Source organism: Syngnathus typhle, linkage group LG3, assembly GCF_033458585.1.
Source record: "Syngnathus typhle isolate RoL2023-S1 ecotype Sweden linkage group LG3, RoL_Styp_1.0, whole genome shotgun sequence".
Taxonomy (NCBI): domain Eukaryota; kingdom Metazoa; phylum Chordata; class Actinopteri; order Syngnathiformes; family Syngnathidae; genus Syngnathus; species Syngnathus typhle.
The window spans coordinates 3,171,857-3,199,514 of NC_083740.1; the positions used below are offsets into that span (position 1 = coordinate 3,171,857).

At 42.9% G+C, this 27,658-nt stretch overlaps 2 protein-coding genes and 1 long non-coding RNA gene across 5 annotated transcripts; 2 read left to right on the plus strand and 1 right to left on the minus strand.

The window, feature by feature from the left end:
- Positions 1-10,892, plus strand: LOC133151515 (uncharacterized). 3 transcript variants are annotated; one of them, XR_009713927.1, is made up of 5 exons: positions 1-5,592; positions 5,797-5,844; positions 5,984-6,097; positions 8,419-8,724; positions 8,964-10,892. It is a non-coding gene; the product is annotated as an uncharacterized LOC133151515 (long non-coding RNA). The 3 variants fall into 3 exon arrangements; XR_009713926.1 differs by having other exon boundaries at positions 1-5,844; positions 6,003-6,097; XR_009713925.1 differs by having other exon boundaries at positions 1-5,844; positions 8,964-10,889.
- Positions 10,893-12,937: 2,045 nt separating this feature from the next.
- Positions 12,938-20,542, minus strand: papss1 (3'-phosphoadenosine 5'-phosphosulfate synthase 1). Its single transcript, XM_061273314.1, has 12 exons — positions 20,271-20,542; positions 19,815-19,929; positions 19,496-19,731; positions 19,264-19,402; positions 18,699-18,817; positions 18,494-18,607; positions 18,102-18,213; positions 16,941-17,146; positions 15,417-15,552; positions 15,057-15,325; positions 14,752-14,981; positions 12,938-14,385 (listed from the first exon to the last, which is right to left on the minus strand). Exons 1-12 carry the CDS (start codon positions 20,328-20,330, stop codon positions 14,247-14,249), a joined length of 1,875 nt encoding a protein of 624 aa, XP_061129298.1. The 5' UTR covers positions 20,331-20,542; the 3' UTR covers positions 12,938-14,246.
- An 807-nt stretch (positions 20,543-21,349) lies between these two features.
- sgms2a (sphingomyelin synthase 2a) lies at positions 21,350-27,643 on the plus strand. Its single transcript, XM_061273317.1, has 6 exons — positions 21,350-21,553; positions 24,686-25,159; positions 25,460-25,577; positions 25,688-25,841; positions 25,967-26,133; positions 26,205-27,643. Exons 1-6 carry the CDS (start codon positions 21,534-21,536, stop codon positions 26,385-26,387), a joined length of 1,116 nt encoding a protein of 371 aa, XP_061129301.1. The 5' UTR covers positions 21,350-21,533; the 3' UTR covers positions 26,388-27,643.
- Positions 27,644-27,658: the final 15 nt, after the last annotated feature.

A 27,658-nucleotide genomic window follows, 5' to 3' on the forward strand; every position in this document is an offset into this window, starting at 1 on the left:
ACTATGAAAAAAAATGCGATTTATAGTCCGAAAAGTACGGTAGTTTCAAATTTAAGTGTTTGGAGTCCAAGACGAGCCAGAATGACAGCAATTTGTCCATTTCTTGTTAAAAGCCGTGACATATAAAAAAAATGTTACCCAAAGAATATTAGGACCATTTGGAGTTGATTGATCAACAAGTCTAGAACTTTCCCAGTGGAGCACCCGAGCTGGTCTACCATTGATTCTCCAAAATCGGGAATTCCCAAATATTTCGTTTCCTTGGTGCCTCAACGACTCGTGAGTCACGCTTGATTCCGCGCTCGGGCGTCACCCAGACTGCACGATAAACAAATGGGCTTCTCGCTCTTCCTACCTTCTCTTTAGATGTGCAACAGGGGGGCTCGCAAACGAGGAGGAACCAGCCCTTGATGCCAGGCCGCGCAACCTTTTGAAGGTCACAAAAATATTGGGGCGTTTCGAAATGCAGACGACTGCTCTTATTTTAAATTACCGGAATATCTTGACTCGACGTTTAAAATGGATTATCTGGGAAAGCTCAGCATTAGCGGTTGTTTCCGAACAGGATATTGCTTTGTATATTTCAGCGGCTAATTTATATCCATCATTTTGAGGGAGATGAGCTCGTATCAGGGCACGCTCCTTTGAACCTCTCTCCAAGTAGATTAAGAAAAAAAAAGAAACATCTCGTGCATATGTTTATGATTAAAAGCAAACCGACGTGAGGCCAAGCCAGACAAAAAATTAAGAAAAACAGCTGCTCGACTCTGCTGAGACGTAAACAACTTTACGCTGATGCAATTATGCTAATTCTAAGACTGTACGTTTATTTTGATAATAAATCTTGGGCTGCGCTCGAGTAGCTTTGCATGACTCACTGCTAAAAATTGATTTCAAAAGTGATTGTACTCGACGTTATTTCCACCTTAATAAATAAAGGTCACATCCTTTGTCTTGGACCATTTCCCAAAAGAATGCAGTGGGATTTTATACTAAAATACTATAATTAGTAAATGACTACCTACATTTAATCTTAATTAAAGCAAAATAGTAAAATATAATAATAATCATAATAATTAAAAGGTAAAAAAAAAAGTTTTATTCTCTGACTTAACATTTGTACTTGCTGAGCCTGACACCGTCTGGCAGCGAGATCTACGACATATTTGACCAACTTTGACTGTAAATAGTCTTCCATGACAAACATTTGCGTTTTCCAATACACCGGTGAATGAATGTGGTCAAAAAAAATATTCGCTAATCGCACCTGTGGGATTGAACAACACATTTAATGTGCAACGGCTCAGCAGCGTATATGTCTAAACTTGGGCTACATTGTTAATGCTGCAGAGGATTGTTGATTGGTTTTGACAGTAATAGCGTTTTAATCGAAGCCAGATGTGGCCACCACACGTATGTATTTTGTACGTACATACCAACGACACTTTTGCTAGCAGTGTAAAATAAAGCACCATATATTTATTTTTTATGCTAGCTGAAAACGCTGAAATGCTACACCCGGGATACAAGGTAGACAGAATTAATTTAAAGTGCTCCAAAAATGGCCCAAAAAGTGTATTTGAATCTGCTTCTTATAAAAGCTTAAACATTCAAGACTCAAATTGAGCATCAAGTCAAAAGTTGCTAACGTGACAATTGTAACCTTCAAAGTCTAAAACTGTGGTTTCTGCATGACGTTAAAGTTTCGATGCTTAACATTGGCAGACTTTTTTACAGTTTGCCCAAAGGCTCTTGAAAATGTCAATTTTTGTCACACATTCTTTTATTTTAACATTATACTCTCACCCAAAAACAACAAATATAATCATCTATGTTAATAGAGTATTGCTGGAATAGAAATTAACCCTAATCACTATTATCTAACCAAAATCCCTAGCTAATCAATACATCGGAAAAACAATCTTGTCATTTTTTTGCACATTACTGGATCTCAATCCAATCATTTAGGCGTAACTTGACCAAACGTCCACGGCAGAAGATTGTTTTCTATGTAGACTGACACTTTGTACAAATTCAACCTTCTGGAAATGTCTTCTCCGAGTGAGTTTCTTTCAGAAAGTGTTTCCTGGAATTCGATAATGATCATCACTATTGATTCCAAGTTTGTCTCTAAATTCGCAGAATTTTGTACCAGGCTGATAGATGACATCTGGAGCGATTGGTTTGCCATTTCAAAAAATGTCTGCTCTTGAAAGTCGCTTTCATCTGACTTCAAAATCTGCCCATCCTAAGAAAAGTAGTTCTTTGTTGCACAGGGCAGTGACGACACTGCCACTGCGACGTCTTCGCTATTATCTCTCCTGATAGAGTTGTCGTAGCGTGAATGACCGCACGACACAATGGCTTCGTTGTGCCCTCGCCGCACTTGTGATGTTGTCCACCTCTTTGTATATTTTCTTCAAATAAAAAGCAATCTCCTGGTAGAGCTTTTAATCCTGCCACATTTGTGGTCACTCATCTCATCCTGACATTATAACAAGGAAAACCCCCAAACATTTCCTGCCTGCTTTTGATTTTGAAGAGATGTCTTTGGGAACGTACTTGGCCTGTCCTTGTCTTTGCAACCGATTGCGACCTTCAATGGGGACAGAAAAAGAAAATCGGAATTCGCTACCTTCCCAAGTTCAGTGGGGTACCGACGTAAAGTTTCAGCTCATAAGTTGAAGCAAAAAAATCATTTTTCGAGGACCCGGTCAATTATCTCAGCCGTCATCGGCTTTGAGTCGTCAGAGGAGAACAAGTTTACCTTTGGTCATCTTTGAACATTGACTCCAACGAAGAGCTGACGTTGTTTCTAAGAAAAATAATTGACTGTGAAAGATTTGTTTCTAAATCCTTGAGGTCATCTTTTCCCCTGGCTTATTCTTATTCAAAGAATTAGCTGTGACTTTCTTTCACTTCCTTTTCATCTTTTTCAAAGAGCCTCCTGCCGTGTTAACAACCAGCTTCTCTGATCTTCTTGGATGAGACTTTGTAGCCACCTCCAAACAAATCAGTTGCCATGCAGTCGAGGCATTGAGAGTCCAGACGATATAAATAAGTTTCCAAATGTAGGTTGTGCCCCATTGTAAAAGTAAATAATCAAGGAAAGTGCAGATATCTGTCAAATCCAGAGGAGCATTTGTAAAGCGCAGGTGAGCTGAGGGACAAACTGCAAATTGTTGCTTTCAGCCATCGAGAGAAGTTCATTTCCTTGAATTATTGGCCCCTCTTGAATGACCGCTTCCTCTCCAGACATTCACTTCTCTTTTTCATAATAATCGCGCTGGAATTCCTCTCAGGAGTGCGCCTCCATCGTGACCTGCGGCGACATCGGCAATATCCTCCCCTTAACCTCCGGAGGCCCCTCCAGAGGCAAAAATTCATCAGAGTATAGCCGAGAGCAAAATGTCAGGGTAGGTTTTTATTGATGGCCGCCACCCGTCGCGGTCCTCCTCGGCCTGTGTTTTCACCAGTGTCCACGTGTCTATTTGATTGCATGCTCTTTGTCCCTAGCAAAGAAAATCACAAAGACAAAGCTCATTCCTGGGGCGCGTGTTTTCAATTTCTCCACCAAAGCAAGTGATTTGTATGGACCAGCGGCGATAAGTCACTGTCGGCAAATCAGAGTGGCTTTTCATGGCCATGCGCTTTCATGTGACCTTAACCGTTAAAAGACGGTATGCTTTCATATTTAGCATGATCTTGCCTTGGAGGCACCTGCTCAATTAGCTGATGTCACTACCTACGTATTTCTCTTTGACCATGTGCTCAAACTTCTTTTTGGGCTTCAGTCATCTGATGTGATTGTTCATGAGATTTAGGGCTGTGTGATTCAAGAAAGACAAATCCACAGAGAACCATCGATCAATGATTGTTGATCATCAGAAGAGCCCTAAATAGGTGGCGGTGAAGCGCATAGGTTGACAGAAGCATTCCCACACAATTTGGAATGGGCTTTTCATTTGTAGTTCTATTGGAAATTTACCAGATGTGATCAGATCATGTCTCGGTGAAGCAGCATGTGGCTCTTTGCCCAAGGTTGTTTTCATTCTCTCTTCTCCAAGTAGCTGTCAACCACATGTTGTGTATGAGTAAGAGGTGGTCGGTTTTTGTGTAAGTACGACAGCAGCTGCCTCACTCAACGGGAGACTTTTGTGTCTGCTCTGTACAACCTCGCGGAATCCCGCCGGACGAGAATGACAAAGACGATTCTTGCTGTTTCTCAGTTTTATTGTAGAAAATGTTCACATAATTTAACATCATACAAGTTGAAGATGCTAAATATACAAACTAATCATTCTCCATTAGGGTTTTAGCACAACGTGACCAATATTGTTAGTGCTAATAGTGATGTTATCGTGCTAACGTAATGAGATGCCATTCTGTCAATTCGAGGCACGACATTTAGAGGCTGTTTTTACATATTGTGCTTTAAATGCCACAACTTGCTGCCTGATTTAAAATAATCTTCAACCAATGTTCATATGTTAGCGCTCACGCTAATGGTCAGCCACTGTTATTGTACAACAACGGAAATAAGCTAATGCTATCACCGCAAGAGAGGTGTCCTAATTGGTCCATATTAACGCAATAGCTAATGTAGCATCTGTTTAATTTTATTGCTCTTATTGCAAAGTAGTACATATTAGCGTGGAAATTTCTGTCTAAATTTTTGGAGAACTCTGATTTTCTTTTCTGGAGCAAAAACATCTCGATGGAAAATATTTGAAAAGCACTGAAAAGGATTCAGTTTGACCTGGCAAAACTAATAAAACACTGGATAATATTTCTTTGCAGGATTAACGTCTGGCACTAATGACGCTGTTTGAGTGCTGCGGGGTATTGTTTTGCGAGGGAGAACAAGCCAGCGTCAATAGAAAATCGAGAAAAAAAAAAAAAGGCACCCAATAGCCGAGCGCCGAACCTTTCCGATGGATCAGACAATTTGGAGCCGTTTGCGAACTCCCATCGCTCTCGCAGCCTGGATACAGACAAATACACATCGGAGCGCCAAAACAATGCCTTAATGGACCATCAATCAGATGCGTCAAATCGGCCATCTTTGATCCGAAGTTTCACACATGTTCAGCTGCACGGCCTCTGAAGACAAATCACAGGCTGTCTCTTTGTGATCTATTATCAGATGGACTCGTCGTATCGTAGTGTGTTTTTTTTAACGGCGTGATTTATAGGACAAAAGGCTGCCGTCGCCGTAAAAGTCTCACGTTTAGCAACAAAGACGAAACCATCAAACACTTCATGCAGGTGCACTTATATATATATATCAACAAAACATCTTGGGTTTTTTTCATACAGACTTGTAATAGTTGCTAAAATGTCTTTTGTTGCCAAATGTTGAGTTTTTTTTTGTGTGTATGTCTCTCAAAGTCGTCAAAGGGAGTCGTGGCGGGGCACATTTTGTCAGGCCCAGAATCGAACCTTGAGAAGCAGCCTAAATGTCTGTGGTCAGCGGCACAATAGAGATGATCCTGTCCTTAGGCGAGGATGAGACAGCAACAAAAGTGACAAAACATTTCCGCTGCTTTGAGGCGACGTGAAACCAAATCCTTCTACCTGAAGCAATGCAAGGTGTTGTCTGGGCAGCATTTTTTTTTTTTTTTTTTTTAGGTTGGGTTACTTTTTAAAAAAATCTTTATTTCCTGCACCCTGCATTTGTGGCAGACAATTTTTGCTCCAATGACAATTGGAGAGGTCACATGACCAAACAGAGCTAAACACTAGATTATCAGAGTGATCTCCTAAGTGACTTTATGTCAATGTTTGTTTTTCAAGGTAGCTCCTCTGTGGTGACCATTGGATTTGATCATATGCACCAGTCAGGTATGCACATTTTAAATTCATTTTGATAACTTTGTAACTATGGCGTAATTTTTCATTCCTGTCCCTTTCAAATAGCAGGAGTTGAAAATTAATTAATAATTCTTTTTCTTCTACTAATTCTATTTTTTAACTGTGCCAGTCTGGATTCCTTGTTGCAGCATGCTGCCTCTGACTGGCAAGTCTCGGTACTACAACAGCCACGACGTCTGGTTTGCCGACTTGCTCATCTGGAGTACACTGCGCAACATGAACGGTAAAAACATATTTTTTTATTATTATTATTTATTGTCACATGAGGGGCCTTTCTCATCTTTGTATGTTTGAACCGTGTACCCTTACATTATTATTTCCTCATTTAAGGCAAAACCGTAAGTACAAAAAAGTCATCACTCAACCAGCATGAAATAAATAGTTAGCCAAAAAAAAATGCAATTAAGCATTGTCGCGCGCCAACCGCACAGTGATTTTTCATATTGTTTTGTGCGTGATTCTGTTGATGGATGAAAGACACATTTCCTATATTTGAGATAAAAGAAACACTATTATTCTTGCTATATTTGTACTTGTCAGCAGCAACTTTTGGAAGCATTTTTTATTTTATTTTTTTACTATTTGTCATCTTCTGTTTTGTTGTTCACGGCAAGCATGTGGTTCCGTGTTTATTCCAAAAAACCCTTATGTGTAGTATATTTCGTCATAAAGTTGGAGGTTTCGACTGGAGTAAGAAAATATTGCGAAATTTAAAAAAAAAAAAAAAAAAATTACTTGAAATAGGAATGAAAAGAAAGTTAATAAATCTGCATCACTGATTTCAGGTTCTTAATACTTCCCAAAAAGGTCAAGACTCAGAATTATTTTCATGCGAAAACTAGCCAAGAGATTGAAGGAAAATATCAGATTTTCTACAACAGTCAGAAATCAATATGTCCCCCAAAGAATACTTTAGCATGGTAGAGTTAATACGAATATCAAAGTGGGCCTGATTGCATCCTTGGCCCCAAATGTTGATGGAATCCATTAAAAATCAACTCCAATGCATTTTCTGATCTGAAAGATCTTTTAACGCAATTCCAAACTGAAGAAGAGGATTCCTCCGTGTCAGAATGTGTGCTATCGGCACTATATCAACGTCAGGATTATTGATGTCCAACAGCGGCGTTGACTTGAGTGAGCGAAGCGCATCGGGGCAGATTATGACGTGCTGGCATCCGAACGCACCACATCATAAAAGTCCAAACGCTCCCTCGGGTCGCACATTGGATACTGTTGCCGGCCGGGTACGCCGAGCGTGTTTTCCCCCAATGTGTTGTGCAGTCCACTTTGAATCTAAAACGACGCGCTCTTGTCTTGTTTTGGCTCCAAATAAGCCCTGAGAGGTACTGGCCGAGATTGAATCTGTCAACAGTGGTTTTTTTTTTTTCAGCCCGTGCCTTTGCTCAGGTTTTCGATTTCCCGTAAACTCCATTATATGCTGTGATTGTTCGAAAGGAGCAGAAACTGGAACCGATACATTTGTCGACGCGTGGGTGGAATTTGTTGTTGAATTCTTGGAAATGCGATACTTCTGATATTACCAAATCCCCGTCATGAATTTCATCTTAGATCAGAGCAACATAAAAAATATCCCGTTTTGCTATTGTCCTGATCTGGTAATTGCGTATTTGCTCTTTATCACCTTGTCATCGCCCAACAATGTTGCAATGTGAAACAGATGTTTGGAGGGGGGTTGTCTCTCGTTCAAAATAATCAAAGGGGAGTAATTTATCAGCTCACTTTAACTGCTATTTTTGTTCATGTTACCATTGCAAAAATGTTGTGATGCAAAAGGTTGTCGGACTTATGTAACCATAAAACTACTGTATGTTGTGGCATGTATTTAGAACTAGTTCAGATGGCATTTAACATTTTAAGTTTGGTTTTATCCAAGAGAAATGTTTTGATGGTCCCGACCCATAGGGATCGTTTTAGGCTAATGTCGATTCTGATATTTGGCAGAATAAAGTTATCATAGCTGATTAATCGGACGATTAATTAAAAAAAAAGAAAATTTAATAAACTTAACTTTTTTTTAAAATTACGGGCAAATTATTAGCTGAATGAAAGCAAATTATTTTTGCTTGTTGTGATGTGTTCATTTGTTTAAAAAAAAAATAATAGTAAAAATAATCATCTGCGTTTTAAAGTCTTAATATCGGCCAACTAAATACACCCGGCTTTGTTCATGATTCAATTACATGTATCATTTTTTTTATTCCAATTTTGAAATCAATAAATAGATTTTTAGTCAACCAATTTTAGAGAGGAAAGGCTCAATGAATGCGACAAATACCGAATAATGTAGCGGGCCGTATTGCCACAGCGGGATGGCGATCGTGCTCGAGTATGAGAATAGAATCGAATCGATCTTTATTGTCATTGTCACACATGTACAACGAAATGCAGTCTTCATTTCGTTACAAGTTGAAAGGGGAAATTGCTTGATGTGAGTTCGTTATTCAGAGACCCCAATTATTCCCATAGCCTGTTTTTCCTGCTGATTATGCTCCATAATGATCCGTTCCTCTGCTTTCTCAGGTTGTGCAGCTTTATTTATACGTACTCGGAAACTGGACGGGAGATCAAGGAAACCAGCAGACCATTTGCACATCCAGCCACAGCGATTGGAATCTGCGTTCAATCAGCTTATTTATCCTCCCATTTGCGAGCTTGACCGTGTGGGTGTGTGATTGTGTCACCGTTCCAGTTTGACGCATTGTTTCCAACAAAGTCCCTGACTACTCGCTGCAAATTGGGGATCAAAGGCCGGCGCAACATCCAAGACAAATAGCAGCGTAGGCGGGAGGGCGGGACGGAACCGCATCACTCTTCGGTCCATCACAGGTACTTGCTGATGACGTCAAACGTGTTTTGTTAGCCTCAAAGTGAACCGAGTCATCCTGGATTGTCGGGAATATCGTTGTGCTGCCGCAGAGCACCTGGCGCAGTGCCAGGCTGCGGAGGCTTCGATATTTAGGCCAAGGCACTGCGACATCTCGGCACAGCTATTAGGAAAGATGGTGGCGGCCCAGACTTTGGTAGTCTTCGCTCCCACCTATGTTTTGTTTTTGTTTTTTTTCCAGAAGGGAAAAGAAATGGGGTGTTGAAGGAGAAGCATCGATCTGCTTCGTCATTTGATGACATCATGGCGTGAAAACAGACCATGGCAACAGCACGTAGAGTCGTAACGTACGGCCGTAAAAATAAAAGCATATGACGGCCAAAGTGGACAAGCGAGGCTGCCAGAAGCGCAGCGAGCAGACATCTGTGCACACGGAAGACCAGCACGGAAAAGACCTGAAGGCTGCGGGAGGTCAGCTGACTCAACGCTGAGGCATTCTTTGCCGCTTCTTCTGCCAGCTGCACTAAACGACCGCTTAGTCGGTCGGTTTCGTCGGACAATAATGGCTCTTTTGAAATCGGTTGATTTATTTTTTATTTTTATACATATTACACCATAAGACAAAAAACGGCGTTCAAAAACCCCTTTAATGATTTCACAACCATTTCTTTTCATTGTGTGTTAATGAAAACAATAAAATCTAAAAAAAGATTCATGTTCATGGCAACCAAAAAAAAGACAAATATCATGCCTTTGACTTTCTCATGCCCCCCCCCCCCCAATCCATCCATCCTGAGGTCAAGGCAGCTGCGTTTTCAACTGCAATCTTCACTTTTTCATTCTTCGCCTGTGTTTCACATTTAGACCCAGGGGCCTCCGCTTGTATTTGCCGCAGATGTCGGCTTGGCAACTTCTAACTTGCTTCTCGTGCCTTTCGGGGGCTTTTCGACGCCAAATGGTCAGTTGAGTTGAATTAAGGATATATGATATTAAGTTGACACTTTGTAATGGGCTCTTTCCGAACAGCATGGAAGTGTTTCATTGCGCCGGAGTTGATGGATCAAATTCCCCCGTGTTCTTCGTACCTGGACCAAGTTCATCCATCATGGGAACAGTCGAATTATTTTGCGTTTGTATGACCAGCACAGATCCGGCAAAGATTAAAAATCTCATTTTCTCTGCTCCTTAGTCAGAAACTGATGTTTTTGCTGAAATCAACCCACCTCATACTGTTCGTTACCAACCCACCAACCAAGCTAGAACAAGCGGTTAGTTTTATCTGATTTAATTCAGACTTAATTTATGCTCTTAAAACACAAACTTTGTCATCTGTCATGGTGTTTTTAAGTGCTCCCCTCCCTTCTTATGTAATGGACTCATCTACCTTTCATCACAAACATGTGTTAAAACGGTCAATTCTTGTTTTCGTCACTTGTTAATAATACTCCGGAGGGGTTTAAGGGACTTTACCTGAAATAGGGAACTTATCTCAAATTTTTGAGGGCCCCACAACTGGGTTTGCCCTATTCCCCGGGGGTTCAGATCTGGAGGACCCGGTTCAGTTCACGAGAAGAGAGCACACGCAGTCAGTCGATGGTTGTAATAAAAACCAAATCTGGGCTCGGCTTGCGGCCATCTGTCACACTGACAGCTACTGTCTCAGCCGTGGCCTCCTGCAGGTGCTGCTGCTGAGGTCCACCATCAGACAGACCCCCATTTTTCTCTAGAATCTAGAGCAGTGCTTCTCAATTATTTTCTGTTACGCCCCCCCCTAGCAAGAAGAAAACTATTCGCGCCCCCCCTCCCCACCGTGACTATCCTAACTTGTCTTGTAAGTCGTAAAATGTTGCACTGTCGCAAACGTGACAGAAGTAACAATGAGAGCGCCACTGCCCCCTGCTGTAGTAAACGCGCAATTACACTTTATTCTCGTACTGCCAAAAAAAAAGCCTGTTCCCCAGGGTCACACGCGCCCCCACAGGAGATGGCGACAGCGTGGCATCTGAAGACCATGGATTGTTTGTTCTGCTATAGCCTAGGTGACTGATTCACAATTTGGTTTTGTCTGATAATAGATATTAAATAAAGAAAACCAACTGGCTAATTGATTTGTTTTAATTGAGAGAAAAAAAAACATCAGCAAAAGCATTTCACTAACTGACCAGGAGATGGCGACAGCGCGGCATCTGAAGACCATGGATCGTTCTGCTATGCCGGTTTAAAAAAAAAAAAAAAAAACGTGATTAGCTAAGGGTCAAAGGTCAAAGTTTACGGTTCAAAGTTCACCCAGGGGTCAAAGGTCGGTTCAAAGTTCACGGGGTCATGTGCACATTTTCGATTTTTAACTAGAGTTGAAAGTTCAGGGTTCAAAGGTCACCCAGGGGTCACCACGGGGTCACCGCGGGGTCACCGCGGGTTCAAAGTTCAGGGTTCACTTTTTTTTTTTTTTTTTTTTAGGTTAACCTTTATTTAACCCAGTGCTTCTCAATTATTTTCTGTTACGCCCCCCCCTAGCAAGAAGAAAACTATTCGCGCCCCCCCTCCCCACCGTGACTATCCTAACTTGTCTTGTAAGTCGTAAAATGTTGCACTGTCGCAAACGTGACAGAAGTAACAATGAGAGCGCCACTGCCCCCTGCTGTAGTAAACGCGCAATTACACTTTATTCTAGTACTGCCAAAAAAAAAGCCTGTTCCCCAGGGTCACACGCGCCCCCCCAGGAATAGCACCGCGCCCCCCAAGGGGGGCGCGCCCCACTATTTGAGAAGCACTGATCTAGAGGGTCATAAATTCAACTATCCAACCAACTTTAGTACCACCATTACTTTCAAGAGGCTCTTATGGAGGAGCAATCAGTAGGAATGACAATTAGAGCTGGAGAGAGAGAGAGAGAGAGCGAGAGAGAGAGAGAGAGAGAGAGAGAGAGAGAGAGAGAGAGAGAGAGAGAGAGAGAGAGAGAGAGAGAGAGAGAGAGAGAGAGAGAGAGAGAGATAGTATATTATATAGGTCCACGGACAACTAAACATTCAAGTACAGAAAGTAAGAACAAGAAGGGGCATACAATGAATAATAAGAGCAATGAATAAATAATAAATAAATAAATAAATAAGAACAAGAGAATATATAAGAGCAACATGGTTGAGCAATGGTGCATATGCGCAAAACCCAATGCAGAAAACAAGTCAGGCTCTCTTAACCACATGTCTGTCGTGATTTAAGTATCCTATTGATTTTGAGCAATATCATGTTGCGCAATTTGGAACACAGAGTGTTTTCATTCATTTTTATTCCTGAGAAACTAAAAATAATCCCCAAACACGGGCACTTGTTATCATTCAATACTGGGGTATTTTCTAAACAAAATGAAACGTGAGTCTGACTCAAATCTCAGCAGATGTAAAAGTTACGACAAGATGACAAATGAAAAGGAAAACCAAAGATAACCCGTCTTGTTCTAAGATGTCGGGCCACCAAGGCAGATGTAGTACGAGCCGGGCATAAGACTGAAACAATGTTAGGATTACATTCTTCCATGTGGTGTTTTATGTCGGTGCCGCGCCTTTTCTTCTTGGTATGGTGGCCTGGAAGGTCATCATATGCTTCTCATCAGCCAACAATGACTGCACGTAAATCGTACGATCGAGAGGAGCAATCAGTAGGAAGGAAGATTAGGCCGACGATAAAATAACGTTTTATATTACTAGAAAAGAATACCTACAAGCATATAGTAATACATACATATATACACAGGTCCTCCGTACATTTTGAAGTCAGATAGGATGAGGTTTCTCAGATCGGTGCAGGGGGACACTATTTGGGGTACAACTCAGGCCTCCACATGTTCTCTATGTTCAGCAAGGAGTGTTTACATATGGGAGCCAGATGCCACTCTCTTGATGCGTGAGCTCTTCAAAGTTTGGGGTCACTAGTGGGTCTCATTTACCACACAGCTGATGGAGTGACAGTGGGAAGGACTCTGATTTTGAGGGGTGCAATTGGACACGTGAACTTTTTCAAGGTCATACTGACATCAGATTTCATAAGGCGAGTGTCCGTTATCTTAAGCAGAATGTTCTTCCATCATGAAACAAATGACCATCTTGTTTTGGTTAGAAATGCTTTACTGGATGAACAAGGGAAGCTTACAAAGGGTATCCCATGGTGGTGAACATAAAGCAGCAAATTTTGGATGACGTAACAAAATACTGGACAAGCTCACTGGGACATGCAAAATGTACTTAAGACATTATCTTGTTAGGAAAAGCAATATACATTAGAAACAGAGTGATGAATATGTATCCTAGTACTAATACTTGTGTCATGGTCCTGGTCATATTCTGGTTCCATCACGTACGCATGTTTTCATTTGACCAAGGTACTCAACATTTACAATTAATACACACGATTACAGTACAAATACACTCAGCTCTACTTTTGAGTGAGATAGCCAAAGACCATAACTTAACCCCAAATCAAAACTAATGTCCCAACATTAAAGTCTACCCAAGCAGGAACTACCCATTTCCTAGCTTTAAAATAATCAACACATCCTAAAACTCTCAGGTGGCCCTCAGGTCCTCCACTGTCCTTTAACCATAGCTGTGATCTGGCCCCTCAATGAATACAACGCCAAGCCCAGAGCTGCGTCGATATCACTATGAGGTACCTTTGAGGCGTCCCCGTTTAAACAAAAACAGTTGACATTTTCTACTGAACTTCATTTTCAATTGGATGCTCTGGTGTTAGAATTCAGCTGGTTGACAGGATGGACAATTTTGGTTCATAGTGTTTTAGGAGTACTTATTGGACCACTTTTTGGACCAACATGCTGCCCTTAACAAATTAACTGCTTAGCAAAATTATTTTGAATTTCAGTTGTTGCAGTTGTTACATCAATTGATTTCCCACCATGACAGAGTTAAGTTCAACTGCATGAATGTCATGCTGAACATTATGATGAAAATTTTAAAGCATATGTGTCAAGATTTTTTCTTCAACTAGTAACGTAACTCAAAATCCGGAAAAAAAGTTATCCGAAATTGGGGAATTAATGACATGGTGGACAACAATTACAGGGATATGTACAAAATACTCAATATAATCATATGAATTGAAAATACATATATTGATGACTTGTTTGATCGAATAACTTGCTAAAATTTCTTTGAAATTATTTGGCATCATAAATCACTTACCACACACAGCGTATTTAACAGAATACTTTTGAGAGTATAAGAAGGTACTTTTGTGTGCAAGTATTTTGCCACATACAACAGTTTCACTCTTTTGCATGATGACAGTAATTCTGAGGAGGACACCAAAGGCACTTCATAGTGATCTTGACCCAGAGTCTCTAATACAAGCCCAAACCCGACTCATCGATAAATCAAATACAGTATGAGAATAGAAAGACGCACTGTGCTGAGCAATAACTGAATGGTCCCAACATTGGCCCGTTTCAATAGCAATCGAACGAAATTTGGAGAAACGCCCATTGTGCCCCGTTTTCCTAGCCTAACACCTTCTATGCCTTCTCCAGAGATTTGTAGTATTCCTTAAGCACGGCCCAGGCCTTGGGCGCCATGAAACCGTCCGGAGGATTGTCACCTTGGCGGGCCATCCTGCGCATGCGTGTGCCCGAGATGAAATCGTAATCTTGATGGCTGGCGGAGAGAACGTTCAAGAGTTTACTTTTTTAACTTTGACATTAAGCGCTTTGGAAAAAGGTTGGACGGATGTACTGCACATCTTATCGACTGTGAAATTAGAAGCGACTTGCTGCGAGCTGAGCCATGACTTGCCCAAGTTGGCAAACGTCTCGAGAACACGCAAATGGGATCTTGCATCTCGTGCAATTCTAACAATTGAACTGAACAGAATGAACTCTGCGGACCTTTGGAGTTTTGTTCTCGTACGAGATGTTCCTGATAAGCTCCGCAGTGTGCGGCGTACAAACCAAAACAAGCCATGCTCCCTCTCATTTCTTTTTTTTTTTTTTGTCCTTTACCACTTGTTGTCACGATACTCACTTTTTGGCCTCGTAGAAGTCCATGGCCCTCTTCACTTTGTTGTAAGCAGCCACCTTGAAGGGGACAATCTCCAGTGTGATGAGGCCCGGAGCCATTGTGAGGACTTTGGCCCCGTGACTGGGCTCGTACAGGTCCTTCCCCGTTTCGGGGTGGGGCATGCCGGCGGGGTCGCGGCCCACGATGTAGAAGTTGGCGCCGGCTACCATTCGAGCTCGGCAATGCCACTGCACCTGTCAAGAGAGGACAGAAATTGATTGGCAAATCTGGACCGAACAAAAGGAGGACCAGAAAGAACGACATTTTACCTCAGTGGGCCCGGCGTACATCATAGGCGAGGGGAAGATGGCGACGATGGTGGATTCCGGATTTAGGACACCCTCTTCCAGCACGGCGGCGTGCTGCCTCATCCGCCACGGCAGGGGCACGTCGTCGTCTTTGGTCCAGCCGCCCAGCGGGTGCAGCAGGAGCACGGGCCGGCGGTAGCCCCGCTCGGTCAGGCGCTTGTGGGTGTCCTGCATCAGGAGGGCGTGGCCGTTGTGAACCGGGTTCCGTAGCTGGAAGGCAAACACGGCATCTGCGGAGGAAGGAAATGTGGACTGCAATTAAAAACACTTTCACTCCCTACAAAAGACCTTGCGCGCCCCCCAAAAAAACAACAATCAGACCTGCATTCATTTCTTTAAATTTCTGTTTGAGCTCAGCGGGGGTCAGTCGGTACTGGTCCAATCCGTCGTTCCAGTAGATTCGGTCCAGGACTTCCAAGTCGCCACCGACGAGCCAGTCGCCGCTTTCCATCACCATCTGAAACGGGAGTCGCAGCAGCGGTCAACGCTGAACTCAAACATAGTCCAGACATGCGGGCTGTAAAAAAATGCTTAGGCGAGCTGGAGCGGCGCCAGGCCAAGGTCTAATAAAGTCCAGACTTATCAGGTCCAAAACAGCGGGGACACTCACAAACTGGATCCAAGCCTGTTCATTTTCTCCCTTATTGCGCTTCATTGGAAAAGGTCACCGAGCATACAGGCTGCCTAAGCAATCTAAAAAAAAAAAAAAAAAAAGTTGTTTTGATAGTTGTCTTTAAGCTCGGTGAAGCAGCGTGTGGCTCGCTGCCCAAGGTTGGTTTTGTCCGCTCTGTTCCAAGTAACTGTCAAAAATGAGACATTCTGCTCATGAGATGGCGGTCTAAGTAGGACGGCAGCTGTCGTGTTAGTCAGATGACTTCATATACATCGTTCATACGTTTTTTTTTTTTTTTATATATATGTAAGGTCTCCACTTCCTACCGTGTGTGATGAAAAAAACATTCTGATTGTAAGTATTTGAATACAGTAATCAAGTAACCTTGCCATGTCTCGAGTTCTTCCATTACCTTATCTACCTGAGCCTCCGAGCAACAGATTGGAACAATTAGAACAGATGGAGTGCGAGTGAGTCAGCGTCCAGAAATAACACCAAGAGATTCGCCCGGGCGTCCGGACAAATTGGGAGGCGGAGCGCCTGACCCCGGCGCCTGACCCCGGCGCCCGCCTTCGCTTTTTCCATCAGCAAAGTGAAAATGACGCCTCGTTGGATCTGTGTTCTATCAGGGCTGATTTCCAAAACGGCGATGCAGAGGCTCATCATTTTGGATTTACGGCGGTTTTGGTTGCAAATTTTTTTTTTTTTTTTTTTTTTAATGGCACACCTGCTCGTGGAAATGCATACCTTTTAAACTACGCCACCCTGTTGGGTTGCTCAGAAAAGCAAGCGGCGCCACCTGTGTTGCTAAGGATATATCAAAGCAAATCTTTTTGTTTTTGAGGAAACTTATGTTTTTTTAATGAGCTGTGGGCCTTTGTCCGCACGCAAATTGAGTTGTGGCGGGCGGAAAAGTGAGCTTTCGGAAAACTCTGGTCAGGGTGAAAACATTTCCAAAAATGTGTTTGTGTCAAGACTAGGGGAACACCATCACTGTGACCAACGCATACTCATTCATATCTACAAGCACTTTTGAAGCCAAACAAATATCCCTCCCTCACTCTGTTGGGTCTCATCCGATGCTAACGCTAACCCGTGTAGCCGGCAAAACGGAATGCAGCTCTGCTTACCATTAGGCCTTGATATGCTCGCTGGTGTGTGTGCGCTGCCGGGACAGTTTCAGACAGTGTAGTCACTCGAAAGGGGCTCTGGATCTTCACCTATCGACTGACCTTGATGTAGGGATGGGTCTTACAAGTGGTACCCCACTGGCGGGCGCAGCGCTCTTCCTTGCGGTGCTCGTAGAACTCGGGGTTGCGGAGGATAGCCACTCGCCTGCCCTCGTACACCAAGGCCATCGCCGTCACGCCGTCCAAGCGCTCTTTGTCCTCCGAAGCCACCGGCAACACAACCGGCACCGACAGGTTGATCACACCGCCTGGAAGCCAAAGTCAAGTCAGCCCTTCTTTACATTTAGGCTGTTCAAATCTATATGGACCAAGATCATCATAGTAAAACTCAAACTCACTTCAATGTGAGTCCTGCTGCCTTTACTCGCCTCATTTGTTGCTAGTCGCAGCTTAAAGGCTTTTAGAACTTGAACAGTGACATTCTTAAAAGTGTCAGTGAATCTTTTGGCTATGGCGTCAGAAGGCGAGGTGGACGCAAACAGGACTTTTGTTGTTTATCTTAGGAGCCCGTTCGGTTAGCGGCGCGCCGACGACTTTGACGTCAAAAGAGGAATTCTTCTCGGTGCAGACGCAGTTACATGTCAATCGATCATACCTCATTTGCATGAGTTTTCATCGCTGCTTTTTTTTTTCTTTTCTTTCAAAGCTATTCATGTTTGGACAGTTGTTGTACAGGCCTGCCAAAATCTGAAAATGATACATAAGCAATGCTAATTTGTGCTTTTCTTTTTTCGAAGTATTTTATGTATCTGCACGCACGAAACAAAAACATTTGGCAGAACAATACAGACGTCAAGAATTGGCAAAGGCTCATCTTGGAATGTTCACGAAGCATAAATTGCGGTAGATGCACTCAACAAAATGTGAATTGCCAAAACTAAGTACCTTTACTTATTCTAAAAAAAAAAAAAAAAAAAGCTTCAAACCCAGCTTTGGGGAATTATACTAAGGAGAATTTATTGCTCTGTTTTGAATCCTAACAAAACGGTCAATGTCAGGATGACTTGTTTCATGTAAATGAGAGAATGCCTCAGGAAGGTTTTGCGCGCCATCTAGTGGCCTTTTCAGTTTACTGCAAGGCTACTTTCCATTCCTTCATTTTCCAAAATCATTTCAATTGATCTGCTTGGTAATCTGCTTATCAATCAAAATACAGTGTTTTGCCTCCTTTAATGCTGTGTGTGTCTTTTTTTTTTTTTTTACCATCCAGCAGGCAGTCAAAGTGGAGGCACTGAAGATACTCTCGCTCCCTCATGAAGCCGTTGAGTGGCGTGGCCCAGCCTTCGGCCAGCACCTGTACCCACTGCATGTCCACCTGAGGGTCACATCCAACAACTGTAAATCTAATTTGGTTGTACCATTGTGCTTGTCTGGGGAGGAAAACTACACAGAATCCTGTTGTTGCCATCTTTTTCATCTACACAAAATGGGCATTATTGTCAAAGTCGGCTTTATTGTTTTTGTATAGGACCGATGTACGGCTATTTTACTGACTGGACGGATTGCCTGAGTGCTAATAATATCGCGGATGGTCAGCGTAAATCCGATTGCTTGTGCACTGTCGGCCTTTGAGAGAAAGGACAAAAGGTAGAAACCTTTCCAATCTGAAGAGCGGGCAGCGTCTGGGCGTCGGCCTTGGCCAGGTCCAGTTTGTTCTCTGTCACGTACAACTCTTTCACCTCATAGGAAGCATCCACCGGTACGATGTCCTGCGATGATGACAGAAAAAGCAAAACGGGTTGGGAGTTTGTATGACCCCGCGGCGATGGGGTCAAAGTTAAATATTGGCTGTGCATTCACCCGCTCCTGAAGCAGGTCAAGCAGCTGCTGGATGCACTCGTTCACGCTGCAGGAATCGGTCTTCAGCACCAGCTCGGGCGCTTCGGGTTTCTCGTACTCTGAGTCGATCCCGGTGAAGCCTGCGCGGCCGTGTGAAAAGGTACTTTCATTCATTCAGCCAGCCCAGTTAAAAATAGAACTTTGACGTCTTTAGCTGTCAATGGCAGTGAACAAGTCAAATATATATAAATAGTAGAACTGGTATTACGAAGTACTGTCTGTCACTGTCATTGTAAGACAATGACAAACGCTATGTCACTTGGCAAGACCAGTTGCTGTTGTCATTCCCACGACAATGACAAATGACATGTTACTTTGTGATAGCAGTTCTTCTTGTCATTCCCACGACCATTTAACACACGCTATGTTACTTGGTGGTTCTACAATTTTTAAGTTCCATCTATTCTTTTTTTTCTCAAAAAACGATTTGGCATTTTGACCAAAAATGTGTCATTTCATTACAACGCCATTGTCACATTATGAATAGGATTCCCACAAGTGGACTTGAAAAGCAAAAGCCTTCTACCTCTTATTTCACCCGCTCGGGCTCTCTTGTAGAGGCCCTTCGCGTCTCTCTGCTCGCACACGTCCAACGGGGCGTCCACAAACACCTCGAAGAAAGGCAGCCCCGCCGCTTCGTGAATCTTCCTGGCGTTAAGACGATCCTGCAGACAGCTCGGTCGTGAGAAACAATTGGGCTTGACTGGTTTGCATCTTTTTTTTTCTTTTCTTCATTTCCATCTTCAGGTATGATTTACCCTGCTGTACGGGGAGATGAAGCTGGCAAGGCAGACCAGGCCGGCATCGGCAAAGAGCCGCGCCACCTCGGCGATACGCCGGATGTTCTCCTCGCGGTCCTCGGGGCTGAAGCCCAGGTTTCTGTTCAGGCCCTGGCGAATGTTGTCCCCATCCAGTGTGTAGCACGGAATGCCGTGGCAGACAAGATACTCCTCCAGGGCCATGCTCACCGTGGTCTTCCCAGCGCCGGAGAGACCTCCACCACAAAAAAAAGCAACATCCATCACAAAACTGGGCAGATGATACTTATCTAAAGTAGAGGGAATCCTCCGCACTGACCAGTGAGCCATACAGTGCATCCTCTGAAGCCTCCTCTTGTTCCTACCACCTGGCCGCGCTTGTTCCTACTGACGTGGTGCGCTTGATAAGTGACATTTGTGGCCCGCTGCGTCCCCTGTATCGATTCAGGCAAGAAAATCAATATATCATTGAAGTCACTATTAGGAATTGTGTGAACTAGTGCTTGATGGTTCAAATTGTAACACGTTTTAAATTAGCGCCAAGACTATTTGAAGGGACAAAAGGCCTTTTCATTCCAAATCTGCTGTTAGCAGACTGACTATTCAAGTGTTTGAATGAATTGCGGTCGATCTTGCCACTTTCATACCAAACAAGCTAACGCTACCGTCCACATAAACAGGCAAATGCTAATAATACGCGTAAGGGAGAAGCCAGATTTCTCCACTAGGTTAGGATGGATGGTTAGATCATCTCAGCCAAAAAACACCAACTCACCCAGTTTTGCGGTGCGTTACTTAGCTTCTGTTTCTTGTACGAGTTTCTACACGTCTCCATGTCGGCCCGCCGTTCGGATTACGTACTTCCACCGTCTTCGAACGCTCCGGAGATGTGACGAGCCGTTATCTAATTATGTGCCAACGCGGTGTAACGTTAACGGGAAGTAATTTCGATCCACGCCCGAGCGGCATATATTAGCAACAGGAAAAGGAGATAGGAGGTAGACACGTCGTCAGGCTGGGCCGTGACGTCATTGATTTCTTCTTCGTTGGTGTACATCACGGCGGTTTGTGCTCACCTTGGTGCACTACCGCCCCTAGACCTGTAAGATTATTGCCTGTAAAGTGCTAAAAAGGAGTTTGCAATTGATAAAAAAGTCACGAAATGTTCTCAAATGTATTAAAATTGTCAATATGACCCAGTAGTAGTAGTAGTAGATCAGCAAAATTATCTGAGAAAAAGAAATCACCCCTTTCTCTGTGCAAGATATAAGTGGTCAAAGTGGGAAAACGTCACTTTCAAGGTGTCATTTTTTGCACTCGTATTTCTTATTTTGCCCCCTTCAAAAATCATACTAACGATCACCCCAAATGTATGGTGTATAACACTGACCAAACTGAATTGAAATTAAAAATGCGTATGTCTATTGCGTGTATGTTCTTTAAACAAGTGTTTCTTTGATTTCGGATGTTTCTTTGTTGTTGTTTTTTATGTTCACTTATTCCTCCGGCATTATAGCTATAGTAAACAGCACTCGAACGTTTTCTCAGAGTATCTTGTCTTCTTGTAGTTTATTGATATCAAAAGCAAGCGTGCGAGCTTGAACAATTTGCATTTCTAACATATCATTACTACAACAAACATTAAGTTCACGGGAAAATCTCTTTAGTTGGCAGGCTCGGAGAAATGGGGATGGAATTGTTTTGACTCAAAGCCCACCGTGGCTCCCTCGATGCGACCGCCGTGCACAAAAGCAGCGCAATCGCATCCCTTTATTCGTCACATAGAGCCCGACGTCATCGCTCCACTTGGCTTTATGGCGACGCGATTTATAATGGAAGAGGGACCGAGTGGGATGGACGCGAACGAAAAGGCCAGCGCAGTCTGGTTGGCACACGGAGAACGATGGGCGGCGGGGAGGAGCGAACCCGGAAGGCGAGGGTCTGTCCCTTGAGGAGTCGGAGCGCTCCTCCCTGAGCCGCAAGAGCTAAGCATCATTCGGACACTCTTGCTGCCACTGCCACGACACACGACCCAATAATGAGGCCCGACGAGGACAGGTAGGACCCAATAGCCAAAATGGACACTTGCTGAAGTTAACTGTTCCATTTCCAGAGGGATCCATTCAACAGTGTAGTTTGTAGTGCTGTTGATTAGAATGAAATCTATTCGTCTATGTAAAAAAAAAGCTAACCAAAGTATTAGAATCATAGTTTAGTGTTATCTAGAATATTTGTAAAGGCAGAGGATCCCATGTTGTGACTGTTGAACTATCCGTTTTTAACTCCTTTGAGACTCAAAAGAAAAAGAACCATTTATTGTGTAATCTAACTGTCTGTGTATGATTGATATGATATCTATGATTCTTGGCTACTGATTAATACAAAGTGCTAACTGTCTGCTACTCACTTCTGAAATTTGCTCAAATTACCTTTAATGATGTTACTGTCAGGATTCATAAAATGTCCAGTATGTGAAGATACTGATTATGATAAGATTTTCTTACAGTCATTTGGGAAAGACAAGCAGTTCATTTCTACAAATCTGTTCACATTTGGGATGATTGTGAAAATATTCCCAAGAAATCCCCGTTTGCCAACAGCGGTTAGCTATTTTTGTGCAGCATGTCTTGAAAGGCACTTTATAAATTATTATTATTAATATTTCTGGAACAAGCGCTTAGGCTACTTGTGGGTTTTTTGGGGGCTCCCGTGGGTATCACGATAGTGACCCCTGACCTGGTGGTTAGCAGGCTACCTCAGAGCACTCTGGCTTGGAATTTGCATGTTCTCCCCATGCTTATGTGAACATTTCCTAATATTTGGGCTGAATGAAAATTTACGAATCAAATTGAAATGCAAATTATGAATGCGAATATAAGAACCTTTTCCCGTTATCGTATAAATCAAAACAATGCAGCTACAGTCCACGTTTCAAACAAAACTGAATTCCCTTGTGGTCTCTATATGGTCAATAGTCCATATTTCTCCTATTGCTCCTTTTATCATGACATGAAAACATAATTGAACACATAAACATATTGTGTAACAATCAATATCGGTGTATAGATTATATTACATTCTAAACCATGTTGTTAGTATTGATCAGATGACTAGCCATCCAAACAACCTTTTAAAATGGAAACATCTCAACCTTTGAAATGCTGCATGGCTCTTGTAATTCCTGTGTGGACTCCCAGATGTTGGAGGTCTGCCTGAAAGGGAGAGAATGTAATTACAAGACGGTCCAAATGACCTGTTACCCCACCCACGAGCTTCATGTGGAACACGGTGGTTAAAACTGTGTGTGTGTATCTGTGTAAGACAGACTTCCTCGAAAGGAGACTCCCAGTTCTGCCTGTCATTACGGAAAATGTACGCCTCGTTTGTGGGCTAAGGCCCCCAGGTCCACCCTAACTAATAAGACTAAGGACCCAACATGTTCACACCGCATGTGGGTTGTTTTTTTTTTTTTTTACTCTGCCCTGTTTCAGAAGGTCACTTTTTGACCATTCCTCCAGGTCCGCCCCACCTGTGATCAAAGACCATCCACCCCATCTGTGGTCCCATCAGTTCTGACCAAGGCCCCCATGTAGTTGAAGGCCCCACCTGTACGATTAGGCCCCCAGAATACAGCAGAATTTTTTCTGCATGCTCACAGTTTGAATATTTCCAAAAAAACACTTTTTGCTGAGAGCCCCGCCTTGAACACGACTTATTTTTATCGCTCCCTTTGATGGAGACGCTCCTCGTGCTGCCAGGAGGTAAATGAGTGGGGAGCTATGGTAACATGTTATTACTGCGGCCCCAAAATGGAGGCCCTGCCCTGGTTCTTGCGGAGAATAAAACACAGCCTTCATCCGGGCTCTCTGGAAATAGTCTGGGTGAGTGCAGCTGGCCAAGTTATCCATTACGCCGTGTGGACATGTGGAATAGTTGTTGGTTTTTTTTTTCCTCAGTCCTTTTTCCATCACCGCTCATTCCCTTTAGAGCGCTCACGAGCTAGTGGGGGGAAAAAAAACTTCTCTTTGCTTCCCATCAGAGCAGACTAAATCATACGGCCTGACAGAAATACCTCACTATTGCTTAGTTGCTGTTTAGTTGGTTTTTTTAATCACCCAAAATACTAAATAAAAAAAATAATAATGTGGAAAATTAATAGTCATCAGGGAAAAATAAAATGATACTATCCGATAGAAAAATCGATCGAATAACCCATTCTAAAAAGAGTCCATCGTGTCAGCTCTACCCACAACTAACAGAATTCCAGATGATGAAATATTAGAAATATGAGCGTTTTTGCATCTATTACCCGACCAACAGAGACGTTACATCATCCCACGTCCAGCACGCTAATGATCTTGTGTTGTTTGCATGCACTCGCTATTAATCGGCCTCGTGACTCCTCACCGGCTGTCAAACACGGTCGTCTGCAGCCATCCATCAGCTGCACCTCGCAGCTTACATCTGTGGTTCTCAGACTGGATGTCGTCATACCCCGCAAAATTGATCCTGAGCAACTATTCCTATCCAATTCTTTGCTCGGGTGCCATATTTGTCCACAAGTAAACATCCCATCGTCTATGCATCCTAAGTGGCTCTCGGTTAGAATCGGTATCCCCCAGAGGCATTAGCAGTTAAAGGCGCCCTTTAAAACCTTTTAGATGTGAAATAATGAAAATGGTCAAAGTGGGGATTGTCGAGCGGTTGATGTAGGACTGCCTCCAGCCATTAAGTGGAGCGCACTTTAGAAGATTGCAGTTGTAGTTCGTCATTCACCTTTGTCTTCTAGATGTCATTTTACAACATTGACATGTTGCTCCATGCACTACGACACATTATTGGCCCAAACTTTGTGAGGACATGAAGAAAGTCAAGATTTCAAGGAGAAGCAAGATGTCAAGATGTGTGGGAATGTTTAAACGTCATTATCTTTGGCTTATGGTGTGAAAAGGAAAAAAAAAAAAGCGGATATTGGTAGCTGAAAATTATTTTGCCCAACATGTCGCACTGCTACAGTGGAAGAATAATATTGCACAGATTTTTTTCAAAAAAAATAAATAAATAAATAAATATATATATATATATATATATATATATATATATATATATATATATATATAATATATATATATATCCCCCCCAGTAAAGCACTAGAATTGATTCACAGAATGCGTTGAATTGTTATTGCAGCGCCGTGTCCATCCAGAGGGGTCCCATCTGCGAATGGTCTAAGCAGGAACCCACGTCGTTGTCCCCGACGACTAGCGTGACCCACAAAATGGAAGGCTGCGCCAAGCATAGCGGTGACAAAAAACCCTGCCCCGTGCACACGGCAGCTTTGGGCGACACCAAGCGGGCCTTCCGCAAAAGCAGACACAATGACTACGTCAAAATCTCCATGAAGGAGCCCGACGTCATCCGCCTGCCAACCGAGTGGTGGAAAACCACGCTTCTCTTCTTCTACGCCGGCTTCAGCCTGTTGCTGACCACGGCCGTCATCACTGTGGTCCACGAAAGAGTTCCGCCCAAAGAGAACATCCCGCCTCTTCCTGACTCCTTCTTTGACTACATCAACGAAGTCAAGTGGGCCTTCACTGTTACGGAGGTTAATGGCATCGTGCTGGTTACCATTTGGTTCCTGCAACTCTTCTTCTTCAACCACAAGTAAGACGTTTTTTTGTCGCAGTAATGATTATAATCAAGCTTGTGCAGTACCTCCTGCAAGCACGTTACTCGTGTTTTAAAATCACTGTCTTGGCTCCCCGCTATGTTTCGGGATCGATTTGAATTACACGTTTTTTAAATGCGGGCCATCATAGGTAATTGATATGCTTTTATCGTATCTCGGGTGCTGAGGTCCTCTCGCACCGGCCCTTTTAATTTATCGCAAGAGTTACAATAAAAATGCACAGAGCTATCACGGTGAGTGCTTTTTGTCACTTACGAATGACGTATATGTTGCAGGTCCATAGTATGCCGACGCTACTTCTTCCTGGTGGGGACCTTGTACTTGTACCGCTGCATCACCATGTACATCACCGTCCTGCCTGTACCTGGTATCCACATCACCTGCGCGCCCAAGGTGAAGATGACACAGATACGGTCGCCATTAGCCAAGCATGTCAAACTATTATGTTAGCATAGCAACCGCTACGGCTTCATCATTTTTTATCGTTTGCTTGCTATCGTCAGCTGTACGGAGACTCGTACGGCAAGGTTCAGAGAATTCTGAAGTTGATTTCTGGAGGAGGGATGTCTATTACCAGTTCCCACATTATGTGTGGAGACTACCTGTTCAGTGGACACACCGTGATGCTCACCCTCACCTACCTGTTTATCAAGGAATGTGAGTCACGTTGATTTGTATTCATTAAAAACATGTCGCGAAAAAATATTTGGTCGGTCGGAATGCAGTAATGGCAATTTCAAGTTACCGCTTCTCTTTTGCTGCGCGGCGGGCTTTCCCCGCAGACTCCCCTCGCTCGTTCTGGTGGTACCACCTGATGTGCTGGTTGCTGAGCGCCGTGGGCGTGGTGTGCATCCTGGTGGCACGCGAGCACTACAGCGTGGATGTGGTGGTGGCCTACTTTGTCACAACGAGACTCTTCTGGTGGTACCACAGCATGGCCAACACGCATGTGGGTAACGCGGACCGGACTGTAAATAGCAGGACATGTATTGACATTACCCCTCCCCGCTTTGTTTGCAGTGTCAGTGTTCACCCCACAACTACCTCAGCAATCCTTTTTGGAACCCGCTGTTCAACTTCATGGAGAGGAACGTGAAGACACATGTGCCGTGCGTGTACGGCTGGCCCATCAGCTGGGCGCCCGCCTGCCTGAAGAACCCCTGTAAGAAATACTCCATGGTACAGAGCACACGTGATGAGTGACAGACTCAGGGTTGGGGCGGAGTATTCAACAAACAAACGTGCCTAGAAGGAAATATACGCTTTCACCGTCTGTCTGTCTGTCTGTGTTTTTGCTGTTGGAATGTAAATAATTGCATAGTTTGTTTCTCTCTGTGTCATATGCGTGCGTGTGTGTACACAATCTTGTCCCAGCTTCTAAATCAGGGGTGGGCAACCTACTTTTATCCCCAAAGACCATTAATTCCACAAATGCTCTTAATATATTGTGCTGAAGAAAGTGTGTCGCATTCTATTTTTGTTTTATGGTCACGTGAGATTTCCCCATTAACACTCGATAGGAATAAGGTTCCTTAACTTTGTTCGAGAGTATTTAAAAGGGTTTATCGTCACATTCCAACAGGGTTTTTTGTTCAATGAGAACCTCACTATCAGTGTTACAAGGTGCCTTAGTGCAGCGTTTCCCAACCTTTATGGCACCAAGACATATTTTACATGTAAAAAAATGTCAGGCATTTTTTTTTTTTAAATCACAATTTTGGCTGCTGTGATTAAATTAATGTAATTGTGATATTTACATTTATGTTTACATCAAAATGTGAGCTCTGTTAGTGTAATCAGTCACCCAGCAAAAATTAGAGCTGAAAAGCAAGTTTTCACTTGCATAAGGAAAATTGGGATTAATAATCGTAATTATGGTATTATAAAATACAAAATATTAAGATCAAGCAAAATAATCGGGATTATCATTTTGGCCATAATCGTGCTGCTTCACTCGCGCCACACCACCAGTCAAAAAAGTTACTTAAAATTAGTGTACGTATATGGTTATTTAGTGCTAAATGGAAATTATGTGGTAAAATATTGTGGAAGTGTCATGGTAGTAATTCATTCTGTCTGTCAATACCTTACCTAGATTGATGAACAAAGATACATAATACAATACAGTAGTGACAGGTACTCATTTTCATACCAGCCAAAAATTTCCGATGACACACCTAATGAGTTCTCACGACAACGCCCATGGCTCACGGCACATTGGTTGGGAATCGCTGCCTTAGTGGGTTTAACTTTAGTGTGTGTGCGCGCGTGTACCAAAACAGCCTTGACGAGTTCAATTTCTCCCTAATTATTATAATTATATTATTATGAATTATTTAAACTTAATTTTAGAACCACTTGATTTGTGTGTTTCATCTCTGTGGTCTTTGCATTGTAATAAACTGAATTAAGAACACCTAAGTGTCTGATTTGGGATTTCAGAATTTTTTTTACAATGAATATATCGTAATTTT

Bases quoted from the DNA above. Each gene is read 5' to 3' on its own strand.
- papss1 (XM_061273314.1), bottom strand. From the start codon at position 20,330: ATGGAGACGTGTAGAAACTCGTACAAGAAACAGAAGCTAAGTAACGCA. The intron at 18,214-18,493 runs GTTTCTACCTTT...TGTGACCCTCAG, and splicing joins CCGCTCTTCAGATTGGAAAG to GTGGACATGCAGTGGGTACA. The intron at 14,386-14,751 runs GTGAGTATCGTG...TCTCTCCGCCAG, and splicing joins GACTTCTACGAGGCCAAAAA to CCATCAAGATTACGATTTCA.
- sgms2a (XM_061273317.1), top strand. From the start codon at position 21,534: ATGAGGCCCGACGAGGACAG. The intron at 21,554-24,685 runs GTAGGACCCAAT...TTGTTATTGCAG, and splicing joins ATGAGGCCCGACGAGGACAG to CGCCGTGTCCATCCAGAGGG. The intron at 26,134-26,204 runs GTGGGTAACGCG...CTTTGTTTGCAG, and splicing joins ACAGCATGGCCAACACGCAT to TGTCAGTGTTCACCCCACAA.